The sequence below is a fragment of the Apiospora phragmitis genome (genome assembly GCF_038363925.1).
Source record: "Apiospora phragmitis strain CBS 135458 chromosome Unknown utg000007l:1.0-2108841.0:1.0-2111359.0, whole genome shotgun sequence".
In the NCBI taxonomy this organism is placed as follows: Eukaryota; Fungi; Ascomycota; class Sordariomycetes; order Amphisphaeriales; family Apiosporaceae; genus Apiospora; species Apiospora phragmitis.
The window spans coordinates 1,854,832-1,867,034 of record NW_027117405.1 but is presented as its reverse complement, the minus strand read 5'-3'; the positions used below and the strand labels follow the sequence as shown (position 1 = coordinate 1,867,034).

At 50.3% G+C, this 12,203-nt stretch overlaps 4 protein-coding genes across 4 annotated transcripts; all 4 read left to right on the top strand.

The window, feature by feature from the left end:
• Window positions 1-1,015: 1,015 nt before the first annotated feature.
• On the top strand, window positions 1,016-3,496 carry PG994_007529 (uncharacterized protein; the record flags this gene model as incomplete). Its single annotated transcript, XM_066858938.1, has 1 exon — window positions 1,016-3,496. The coding sequence occupies one exon, from the start codon at window positions 1,016-1,018 to the stop codon at window positions 3,494-3,496; it is 2,481 nt and encodes an 826-aa protein (XP_066715880.1).
• A 2,084-nt stretch (window positions 3,497-5,580) lies between these two features.
• PG994_007528 (uncharacterized protein) lies at window positions 5,581-8,070 on the top strand (the record flags this gene model as incomplete). Its single annotated transcript, XM_066858937.1, has 6 exons — window positions 5,581-5,590; window positions 5,642-5,681; window positions 5,742-6,479; window positions 6,592-7,546; window positions 7,601-7,771; window positions 7,831-8,070. 6 exons carry the CDS (start codon window positions 5,581-5,583, stop codon window positions 8,068-8,070), a joined length of 2,154 nt encoding a protein of 717 aa, XP_066715879.1.
• Window positions 8,071-9,551: 1,481 nt separating this feature from the next.
• Window positions 9,552-9,835, top strand: PG994_007527 (uncharacterized protein; the record flags this gene model as incomplete). Its single annotated transcript, XM_066858936.1, has 2 exons — window positions 9,552-9,629; window positions 9,737-9,835. The coding sequence occupies 2 exons, from the start codon at window positions 9,552-9,554 to the stop codon at window positions 9,833-9,835; spliced, it is 177 nt and encodes a 58-aa protein (XP_066715878.1).
• Window positions 9,836-11,134: 1,299 nt separating this feature from the next.
• On the top strand, window positions 11,135-11,813 carry PG994_007526 (uncharacterized protein; the record flags this gene model as incomplete). The annotated part of the gene is made up of 2 exons (XM_066858935.1): window positions 11,135-11,474; window positions 11,611-11,813. The coding sequence occupies 2 exons, from the start codon at window positions 11,135-11,137 to the stop codon at window positions 11,811-11,813; spliced, it is 543 nt and encodes a 180-aa protein (XP_066715877.1).
• Between the last annotated feature and the right edge of the window lie 390 nt (window positions 11,814-12,203).

Below are 12,203 nucleotides of genomic sequence, written 5' to 3'. Positions count from 1 at the left end.
TGATAGCAACCTCGACAAAGAAGTATGATACCAAGATACAACGACATTCTGCGCAGCAATATAACTTCTGGACCAAACATATATGAATAGAACGCTGGATGGTCCATTTGGAAGTAAAGTCCCAGACATAGACGCGTCGCGTCTCCTTTCAAATCGAAGCGCGTCCCGGCCCATTGGTGAGTCGGGGCACGATGGACTTTCAACAACATCCCACGACCAAACAACAGGAAAATTTTTCAAGATTACTTGACACAGAAGATAGATGAAGTCGGGACACGCGAGCTCAGTGGCCTCTCAAAATGAATATCACGGTGGGTTCACGTTCTTGGGCTGTCTGTACCAGCTTCTTGAAGGGCTTACCAGTGAACTCGAATCCTCACAGCGGGCTCGCTATCTTGATATGGCTTGGAAACAGCTGCTTTACCAACATAGGGTCCTTTTTGAGCCATCTTGAAGTAGCTGAAGCCTGGCCATTATCGGCGATTGATCACCACACAACCAGCACGATCGATCGTTGGCAGAGGAGTCTGCATGGTAGGAGACCGTGATGACAGTCGACGTCCGACACATTCGCGATTTCCTGCATTACCACACATCTTGCCATTTTACCAGTTATAGAAATGAAATGCCTTCCTCCTCTGCCTGCTTCTCCGCAGAGCAACCAAGGCCTACCCACCACACCATTTTTGCAGGCCTCACCTACCCTTCACTCCATCCCCTGAGGCCAACCTGAATAAAAGATAATCCTGCATCCAAACGTCACCCAGCTTCTGATATTCTGATACAACTATCGAATCCAGCCCTGGAATCCCGCATTTGCAGTGGTTACCACGAGTACCTAGCAGCATACAGACACCAAGCAGTGAGTGCCTAAATTTTGTTGCTGGGAAGTTCGTCCCATGGGCCTGCTGGTCGCTTCCGTAAGTAAGCATTGCTGATGTGACTTGCTTCTTAACAGATCAGGCGCAAGACGCGCTTCCACAGCAGGAGCGAAGAATATCGTTCTTTCCAGAAGATGTGCAACATCACCAAGCTTCACTGCGAGGTTTGCAAGGCCAACCTGCGACACCTCTTCCTCCCATGTGAAGATTTTCTCTCAGAGCAGGTGATGGACGAGAATGGCGCTGTCAAGAACCATATCGAACCTGGCAAGCGCTTCTATTGCAGCGAATTGAAGTGGCCGCTGGATCCCGACGAAGACAATAGCTATTGGGTCTGCAACACTTGCTTGGAGTCCGGACGGCAAACCTATAAAAACAGCATCGAAGTCGTCGGACGACTTCATAACTCAAGGCCTACTGAGTCTCGCTATGTTGGCTTTCTGCGTGGCAAGCTGCCAAACAGCCACACTGACATGTCCAGTACCCAGGGCGCAGAATCTGGATGGGAGCATTTGCCGAATAACTTCAGCGATGTGGCAGAGACGACCCGTGAGAATTTGTTATCGCTATATGACAACAACTACTTTCCCGACCATCTCTGGAAAGACCGTGTCGCATCTTCAGCTGGCTGTTACCTGACCGTCTGGATGCCATGTTGCCCTGTTTGCAAAGATCCTATGGTGGATCCACGCAAAGGAGGAGGCATCGTGGACGTCGAGTTTGAACTCACCTCGGAGCTTTGGCGATGGTTGGCTGTCCACCAAAATCTGGCACCAGAAGAAGTTCAAGCTTTTGAGATCACCGTGGCCACGGGTTTTATCAGCAAAGTCTGCGAGATCTGTTGCAACATAGAGATCGTACTGCGTCGGCAAATTCACAACTACTTGCAAGACACTACACGTCCCCGTTCCTGGGCAGTCATGACGTGGATTCTCAGCCGAGGCATGGTGGACAAGCCATCCTACGACTATTCCGTGTTGAATGTTGGGTTCCCCGACACAATGCCTCCGACCAACAAGGAGATAATGGGCATGATGACGAGATCTTGGGGGAGGCTGACCAATGGCCTTGCATTTGGAGACTGCGTTGTCGATTCGGGCCCTCCCGTGACATATTCGGCACCCTTAACCCGCCACCAAAAGCCATTGATGCGCCTCGATCAGTGGGTTCAACTTATTGAGCCACACTCCGGCAAGAAGCTCAATGTCAACCACCCTCCGGAACCTCTTGATATGATGGCATCGGACCCCTCGGTTGCTTCTTTGATAATCAACATGCCTGCTGGTGGCCTCTTCGACATCGACCGGGGCCTCGGCAACGACGCAGAAGATGATAGCGGGAAGAATGGCGAGGATGATTCAGATAGGAGCGGCGGGTCAGGCGTCAACCCAGTTGAAGAAGAAGAAGACGACGTCAGTGTATCTTCGGACACGTCGTACACTTCGTACGAACCACCAGCCGATATTCCAGAGTTCCACTTCCGCCCAGACGAGCGGAGGACATACATCTTGCCCATCGGTGGCTACGTTGCGAAAGCAAGCTCCGACATAAACCACGGCTGTGCCCAAAGTACAACACAAATACTGGAACGAATCGCTATTGGATCAGTGGACCCCATTATTGCTTTATGGCATGTTCTTGGTGAATTTATACAGACACTACCGCATGCCAAAACGACAAAGTACTGTGGCCATCTCAGAGCAGACTGGCAAGCGGCCCACGAATTTCTGGGCATCGTCGTCAGGTTTGCTGCGACAGTCCGCAAACACCCCGAGAAGAAGTACAAGCACAAAGCACTTTTGTCATGGGCTAAACACACCAAAAAAATTGACAAGCTTCTAGGCTCACTTCTAACGGATGTGGTACGCAAATTAGGTCACACAAGTGAACAATTCTCCTCGGACATCTCAGAGCTCCCAGTTGGCGTTCTGGCTTACGAGCATCGATCAATCGCCCAGGGACTGCTGAATCTATATATGCCCAACATTAGTTTCTCCGAGGGCGAGAGTGGAAGCCTTATTGTAACCGTCGAGGGCCTGGCTGTTTGCAATTCAGAATGGACAACTCAGCACTATCGCATACCCGCAAAGCATCGACAAGCTTGTGTCTGGAAGTTCACAGCCCCAGAATTCAAGGAATCGTTTGAGGCCGCAGCAAGTAAAGGGGAGTTTATAGCTGTTATGCGGAGGTCCTTGTTCGGCGAGGCAGCTGCTGGGAGAATGCATGGAGAGCGCCGGGAATCTCCTCCAGTGACCAACGCAAAGAGCAAGGACGCATCGAACGCTTCGGCCTTGGCAAATGGGCACAGGTCGTCGACACAAAAACACGTTCACTTTGATTTAAGCTCTGAACCAGAGCAAGAGGCCGAAGTACGCACGCCGTGGTGGGAAATCGATCAAGGCTCGGCTGGACCATCCCGCCAGGATCAGTCCAACGACTCGGCACCAAATGAGGATACTGCCATGGCCGATGCTGACGTGATCGACTTGGACGATGGTCAGGGTGCTTTTGTCCTCTGCGATAAAGGAGGATGGCACTACTACGACGTGTTCGGAAGCGCCATGGGAGAACAGATTTCGCTGCCGGGTCTCGGCCTTGAGTTCAGCAGCGACTGAACTGATGAGTGGAATGCGCGTTCTTCTGAGCGAAGCTGACTTGTTTGTGCGCTTGGCACTTCGTACGATTGATACCGCGTATAACTTGTTGATGGAAGCTGGGTGGCGCGTTGTTGTTTCTGTCTGCTCCGAGGAGGAGACCACCAAGCAATGGCATTTGGGGCGTATGGCGTTTAGTGAGTTGTCACCCGGCAACACCATCTCTCTACCAGTAGCATTATGATGCAGTAGAATACACGGATAATCAAGTTATCACCGGTTGGATTTCGGAAATGCTGTCATTGCAGAAGTGACTTGAGCCCGGGTTGATACACTTACAGTGGCTTGCCAACATATTTGTACTTATCGAGGAGGCGTGAGTTAATATAGAATTCATTGCGCCGTTCAAGCGCAGAAGGGAAGTAGGACATGGCAATAGACAAGAATAGTGTTGTAGCTTGAGTATTTTTCGCATTTAATTTCTCGATCCTTCTTTGTTGCAGAAACTGGGTTATAAAAAGTTGAGATCGATCATCGTTGTCGTAGGTAAAAATCACCTCGCTAAAGTCTGCGCACGCACCACCTGTAGCCGATTTCCAACACTTTTATCACTATTTTTAAATAATAATAGCGCAGTTAAATTAGTTATAAATCGGTTATATTCAGGTTTATTTTAATCGTAATCGTATATATTTTAATAGTAATTATATTAGTTTTTTACGCGCCGTATAGTAGCTATACGACGAGGGATAAAACGTAATAACCGGAGTATTATCTCCGGATTTAGTATAGCCCATACCCTCTTAATTATTTCTTTTCGTATACGCTTCGTGTACTATATTTTTTTTAAGGTATTAAAATTAAGGCTTTATTTTATATATTTTAAGCTTAAGGGCCTTCTATACCTATTTAATAGGGTTTAGATCGGGTAAATAAGTAGGCTATTAAATCGTCTAGATACCTTTTAATTCGAGGAACTTTTTTACGGGGTTAAATTAATATATACGCGCGTTATCCTATATAAAAAAGTCCTTAGGCTTATAAAAAGGAAGAAGGGCAGCCTTTAAAACTTTAATATACCGGGTAGAAGTGAAGCCGCCGCCTAGAGAGTCGGGATCTCCCCGGTAAAAGATAAGGGGGGAGGTCTTAGTTTCTCTATCCTTCTGCTACATTATTACCTATACTATAAAGCTAATCCGAGGCCTGGAATAAGGTTCAGGGTTAATTAAATCCTTCCGGAAGCGTTTTAAGCAGTACCGGAAGACTTAACGGCCCGGTATATACGGTGTATTCTAGATCGTGCATTCGTTAAAAAAGAAGTAGAGTATTAGTTATTTTAAACGCGCCGGCGAGGACTAATAACGGTAAAAAGAGAGTCTCTTTTTAGCGTTATTATTTATTAAGAAGATGCGCTTCGCAGCGCGCTAATAGCCGATCTTCCTTTTACGTAGGTTGCGGCGTGCGGTGTCGACGGAGAAAGAAGCGTGGTTTAGACTTTAGCATTATATTTATATTTAAGTAGAGCTCCTTTTAAATAGTACGGGGCTACCGGCGTATTAATTAAAATAAATAACGTTCTTACTAAGTCGATAATTTATAAAGGCGATTAGGTCTCGGCTTTTTTTTTTTAATGTTTTTCGTTTAATAAAGCGTTTTACGAGGTTATTAATAATAGCTGGCCGACGCGTACCAAACGCGTCGGCAATAGTGCGCCTTGGTATACCGGCGATGGAGAGCGCGGAAATAGCCGTAATAGCTTCGGAAAAGTATTCGCTATTTAACTTACGATCTACGGTTAAAATACGACCGAGCTCGTTTAAATCTATATTAATTTAATAAAGTTATAATAAAAGTAAGTTAAAAGGAAGGAAAAGATAATAAAATGAGATTTGAGGTGTTAGTAGTGCGTGCGCAGACTTTTACGAGGTCACTTTACCTTCCTGTTGTACGGAACGGATTCTGGCTGCGCCACACTTTACGTGACAGCCACACTTTGGCCTTGTCGCCGCGTCCCTCTCGACGCGTCTAAAGCATCATTCGGGTCAAATCAAGTCAAATCAAATCCCACAGCACCTATGATTTCTTGAATTGAAAATCTGAGCAGAATGGCCGAGAGTGAGTCCAGGAGTTTCTAGCCTGCTATGCGCGAGAACTGACTTTTCCCAGGCCGTGAGGAGCGCATGCAACAGCGCATGCGTGGGGCAGGGTGAGTTGCGATGCCCTCTAATTGCCAACCGACAACTGACTGACTTCGTGCCCGAGATAGACGACATGAGGTTGCAGACGAGTCTTTTGGTCTGATACTACCGGTTGAGGAGTCACCCGAAGCTCCTTCGCCTGAGCCGCCGACTCCTGAGCCCGCTGCTCCTGAGCCTGCTGCTCCTGAACCCGAACCCGTGCCCGAGTTGCCTCTCCAGCCAGCACCCGACATCGCCCCCGAATCTGTACCTCGTTCAGCGCCTAATACGTCAGCCAAACGACGACCCGCAAGTAGTGGCACGCCTCGAGCGCAGCAGCAGCAGCAGCCACTGCCAGTATCGGACAGAACGCGTTCGTCTGCCAGATCAAGACCATCCACGCAACCGACCAGCCGTGTGCGCCCAAACCCTTACGACATCGAACCAGAATCACCACTTCCTGCTACGGAGCCAAGAGCAGCAACATCACCACCGCAAATTACTGTTGAAGTGCCCGTCGATGCCGGCGATGCTGGCGATGCTACGGCGACGGCGGCGGCACCGCGACCTACCTCGCGCGGCTCCATTTCGTCGCGACTCTCGAGCGGCGGATACCATGTAGCCGAAGAGGTCACGGAAAGCCCCGCGGACGCACCTGGGAGCGGTCACCGACGTCGCGTCAGAATCAGCCAAGGCTTGGCATCACAGAGCGCGCAACTGCAGAGGGCAGTGCTATTAGAAGATGAGAAGGGCCACGGCGGTGAAATGACCACCTCGTCTCCTTTGGCACGCAAGACACGGAAAAGTGCCGCAACAACCGCACAAAAGTACCAGGAGTGCCCTGGCGGGGTCTCCAGATCTCGGCGAGGACCCAACACCACCGGCACAATCGAGCAGGAGAAGCAATAGCACTATAGCAAGCGGCTCGGTTGGTTCTAGTGGGAACCGGCGCAGTGCACGAAACTCGGTCACCGCGGATCTAGTTGAGTTATCAGTCGAACCATCCTCTCCTATTCCGCAAGCCGCGAGTAGACGGAAAGCGCAAGTTCAGGCTAAGGCCAAGAGATCCAAATTAACAGATGAGGTCCCTGAAGAAGCGACGGAGGTTCCGCAGCCAAGATCCAAGTCGAAGCCCAAGAAATCCAAAGTAACAGAGGTTCCTGAGGAGGTTCCGCAGCCCAAATCCAAGTCGAAGCTCAAGAAATCCAAAGTAACAGAGGAGATTCCTGAAGAAGTGACGGAGGTCCGGCAGCCCAGGCCCAAATCCAAGTCGAAGCCCAAGCCCAAGTCCACGTCCAAAACTAAAACCCAGGGCGGCGACGCGGTTGGCGAGGATGCTGATGAAGTCGAGGAAGCCGAAGAGGTGGAAGTTAACGAGGTGGCACGCCGCATTGGCCGAAAGCGCCCCCGGGTTAGTCCGCTGAGAGAAGAAGAATCCCTAGAGCTAGATGCCCGAGAAGCAGAGCCTGAACCCCCAGCAAAGAAGCGTCGACAAAGACGCTCCCAAGAAAGTCCAGCGAAGCAGTCACAGCCTAAAGCTTCCAAGACCAAGGCAAAAGCGAGGGGTAAACCTGAGACCAAAGCCCGCAGACGGCGGAGCGACGGTGAACCCATACCCATTGGTGTCCAGAGATATACCAAACCCCAGCGGATCAATGAGGATGATAGTGATGCGGATATACTCACGGCGGAAATACCTTTCACAAACCGCGCCGGCGTCAACGTTGTCGATGTCCTTTCTCAAATATGCGAGGAGGTCATCGAAGCCAACTTGGCCACACTGCAGGAAACGGCAGCCAAGGCTGAGAATGCTCCCATGAAGAAGGAGTACAGGACTAAGCTACGAGCCCTCGAAGCATTCCAGGAAGAGTTACGGACTCGCCTTCTGGAGCATGTAAGTTACCGGCTCTTCTCCAAGTTTGCATGGGAAGACGGCTAATATCAGCAGACGGTTGCCTTGGATACATTGCATGCACTTAAGAAGCGGGTGCGATCTATTCAGAAAGAGAAGATTACGCTGCGCAACGAAATCCTGCGTATACGAGCGGAAAGAGAGCAGGTTGCTCTTAAGATGGATGCTGTACGACTGCGGCACGAAGTCGACAGCAAAGACTCCTTGGTAAGTAGCCCTTTCTTGCCCCTGATGACGAGTGTTTTATCCTCTAACTATTTAACCAGCAACAGTTGGGCTTGTCTGCTTCCATGCACGATATTGAGATGGCTATAGACCATGGCCGCTCTGCTCCGGAACTCACACCTAGCGAGCAAAAGATGGCCGAACTCGCCAATCTAGAGCTCTTGGTTTCGCAAGTAGCAGGCCAGGCGTGCGCGGGCGGAGATGGCAGTGGTAACCTGAAGCAAATCCACGACTTCAATGCATTTCTGGAGCGTGCTGCGGCGGCTCTGGAGATGAGATGACGATTGTTACCTGATGATGAGAACATGCTTTTGTACTGCAAAAATGATACCCAGAGAACCAGCCACCGACATTCGTCGTAGGCAGTCTTTCTAGCTCAGTAGGGATATGATGTACCAGATGCCGAGTCAGGGTATGTGCAAGGATATTCTTCCTCCAGAGGCTTAGCAGTTTACGAGGCGGTAATAACCGGCCAGTGTATCCTTAGAGGCTGTGCAAATGTTCCTGGCGTAGTTCGACCCAGGTGGAACAAGACCCCGCGATATGGCCATGCTAGGTTCTGAACATACTGGAGCCATACCCAATATTTTTACGCTGGAGATGGCCATTGTTTGGCTCGTGTATGATTTTGGTGCCTGAATAACCGAATCTACTCAAGCACGAATGAGATAATGAGAATAGCTTCTTCAAATCTCACCACGAGCAGTGATTGGGCTGTGAGTAATCTCATTGCCGCCAGTCGGATATAGTAACTTAGCCAGTCGGTCGGTGCAACCTTGCAGACAATTAAACCTAAATAAATAAGAAATCACTGCAGATGGCTTCCACTGCTACGCCCGCAGGTGCCGAGTTCCGGGTTGCCGTGCTCACTGCTCACCTGCTGGTCCGATTTGCACTGTTTCTTCTACATACAATCGCGTTTCTCGGCACCGTCTCCCCAGAGGTTGAGTCATGTTACTGGAACTTCCAGTAACGTCGTACTTCGGATTACGTGTTGCTCGGTGCCGACTCTTCCAGGGAGGTATCAGCACAAGTAGGTCAAATCGTCTCGGGGCACGCCCATTGGGCCGATTGACTGCCCGCCCATGGCCCACGCACCCGAATACTGGACGGCCCACGCGCCCACCCGCATGGACATCTGGACCCGGATCAACCCCTCCAATGACAGCTAAGCAAGCCTTCAAACTATGGATGATAGCGAATTGAGGGTCGTCGTTCCAACGCGTGTTACCGACGCATCGCCATTGGTAGCCAGAGACCGACATGTTCACTGCCACGATCAGGGGCGGTGTCCGTTCCAACTCTAGACCATTCTCTAGGGTTGACGTTGGATCCATTGGTGGCTGACTGACCTGACCAGCTGGTAAAATCACGCACCCATAGTCACCAATGGTCATACTAGGCTATCGGATGAAGTTAAGCAGCAGGGGTAAGCGGTTGGATACGTATCATTACTTTGCATGTTGACGCGGGAGAAAGGGAGCGAAGGGGGATTGCAGTTGCTTTTTGCCCTGCTGGCCGGTCAAGGTTCCCTCCGAGCACTCACCGCATTTCCCTGTTGTATGGAACTTGTCCCTGCCCAATCTCTCTCTCTCTCTCTCTCTCTCTCTCTTTCGTCGCATATAATAATACCCTCAACCTATCCTGCTTTTATATATACCCACACAGTCTTCTCGAATCATTCATAGTCGCGAGCGCAAACTGCCCCGTCATTCATCACAATAGTCATTCTTTCCCCTTCAACTCTCTACCACCTCTCAAGATGCCTGCTCCTATGGAACTCACCCAGCAAGCTCCCATGGACGCTTCCCCCGCCGACGGAGTCATCTCTCAGCAGCCCGTGAGTCTTGCTCCTCCTACCAATGTTCCAACCTTGTGACACGAGTCAACATAACCTCTTTCACCTATCCACAATGCACCAGACTGACACAAGCTTATTTTGTATAGTCCGCCGAGCCTCAACCCGATATGAACCTGCGTGGTGGTGAGGAGGCCGGCTGTGAGCTCTGCTGTGGCATGTGTGGTTGCGAGGAGAGCTGTTGCTAAAGCAGATGGCCTACTATACAACTCTTCATCCACGAGACTACCAAGAGGCAATCAGGGGATATACACTAGAATCCGCGATGGTTTGAGGTTGATATGATATATGTGGTGTCTGGGCGGGATACCGATGTTTGAGGTTACGCGGGACGCTTAGTTTATGACGACTACCAACGTGGTTGGAGCTATTGATGATGCAAATGACAAACCCTTCGATAAAGCGACAGAACTGTTCTTGTTTCTACTAAATTCGTGTGCTGGATAGCTACACTGTCTGACATGATGACCTTGATTGCATTCCCGGTTGCGGATCGCTGTGCTCAACGTACGCCTGCGAGCGTAGAACGGCCTACCTTGTTCCTGGATGATAGCCAGTTGTACGTCGGCAAGAAAGTCCAGATCTCGAAATAAGCATTTTCCCCAGACTCGCCAAGACGGTACACCAAGCTTGGCATTACTTGGCGAACCATCTCATTTCCTATTTGGGAAAACTGCCATGGTTTTTGTCTCGTAGCGTTGCGTCGTGTATTGGTGTTGGCTATTATTAGTAGCTTTTGTTAATCAAAATGGCGGACCATTTTTGTGGAAGTCGTACTTACTAAGGCTCAACTAGTTGCCGACCATACAGAGGGAAAGAATAAACTGCGCGATGCATCCGCTGGTGGAGAGAAGTCAGATGCGTGTAGATATATCGTCCACGCTCTCTTCGTTTTCGCGACCATTGCTACGGTGCTACCCCAGTTAGGCTACCTTCGAGAGTAGGTGATATCTTCCATACCTTATATGAACCTACATATATAAGCAGACTTCGCCAACCGCCTGCGCGCAACCCTATCCGATGTCAAAGATAAAACACCAGGAAGCTCCGCAGCCATAGATCTTAGCGGTTCCTGATCCGAGGGACTGCGCTTCCTGGAAATAAAAAAAGACCACCACTAATCCACAGGCATTGTTTGTCATGACTGCTCATGAGAGAGGCACACTGCACCAGCTACGCAGATCGCGAAGAGGGGGAGGGAAATCTACCTATTAATGGGATCGCGACGCTGCAGTGCTGAAGCATACACTGCGTATGCGAACTATATCTCGATGAACCCCTCCTCATTCTCAAAGTGAGGACTTGGCCCGTGGCGCGTAAAAGCGTATCCAAAACCCTTCTTCTTCCTCGAGCAGATCGCTGAACTGTCAAGTCACATTGCATTTTGTTCGTAGATCTTGTCTGAGGCGTATTCTACTATACTGTGCTTTGTTCTCGTTCGGCAACAACATCTCTTCTATGGTTATATGACAACACAACAGCAAGGCATGGCGACGACGCCTAAAAAGGTGCAGTTCGGACGCGACCAACACATCAAGACCACGAAAAAGTCCTCATCCCCAACGATAGGACAAGCCGTACCCCTCACGCCGGTTTATTTCAGCAAACCCTTTAGCAGCAGCAACCACAGCCCCAAACTCGACAATAACAGCAACAGCGACAACAACAATAGAAGCGGCCTGTTCCTGGCCAAGATCGAGTACTACAACCACGACCCGCGCGAGCGCGACTTCTTCAGCCTCGAGGCCATCGACCTCAGCAGCAGTTTCTGCAACAACAACAAGAACAACAACAGCACTGCGCAGACCGGCGGCGGCTCCACCCAGGGTCCTCGGACATCGTCGAGGCCATCGAGGCGCACCAGCGCGGCCGCATCGAGCGGCTCTACCCGGACGCGCCCTCGGGCGGCTTCACCGTCGGCTGCGCGCGCGTCTACTGGAACCTGAGCGCCGCGTACCCGGAGATCCCCGGCCCGAGCTGACGCAGCTGCCGCGCGGCGAGGTCTGGGAGCAGCTGGCGCTGATGCAGAACCGCGGCTACGTCGACTGCATCCACGTCAAGATCATCGTCGCCCGGCGGAGCAGGGAGCTCGTGCGCTATGTCACGACGCCGCAGACGGCGACGTCTTCGTCTTCTACTGCTTCTTCCCCTTCGTGGCGAGTCTGACGGGACGGACAAAAAGTCCAGAAAAAGAACCTCTGATGGTCTGGGTCGTATATTTTCATGGCGTACTGGTTAGAGTTATGTCTGAATGTTAGACGATCGTCAAGTTAAGCAACCTCGCTTTTAGGTATTTCTGTCAGGTGTAAACGTTTGCGTCTATTGGACTTTTACGCCTGCTGTTCTTGACATATTAGTTGGATACACACGTTGTTTGACTTCACATATTTCGTCATTTGCCATATGAACCATAAGTTCTCACTACTGTGAAGTTGATCGTATTCTACATGGGAAGATAGAGTTAGATCGTCTCATGAGATCCTTTTCTCCCCACGGAAGTTTGTTGCCCTGACGACAGCGTCTATACTTGCGCCAAATCACAGCACTCATGATAGG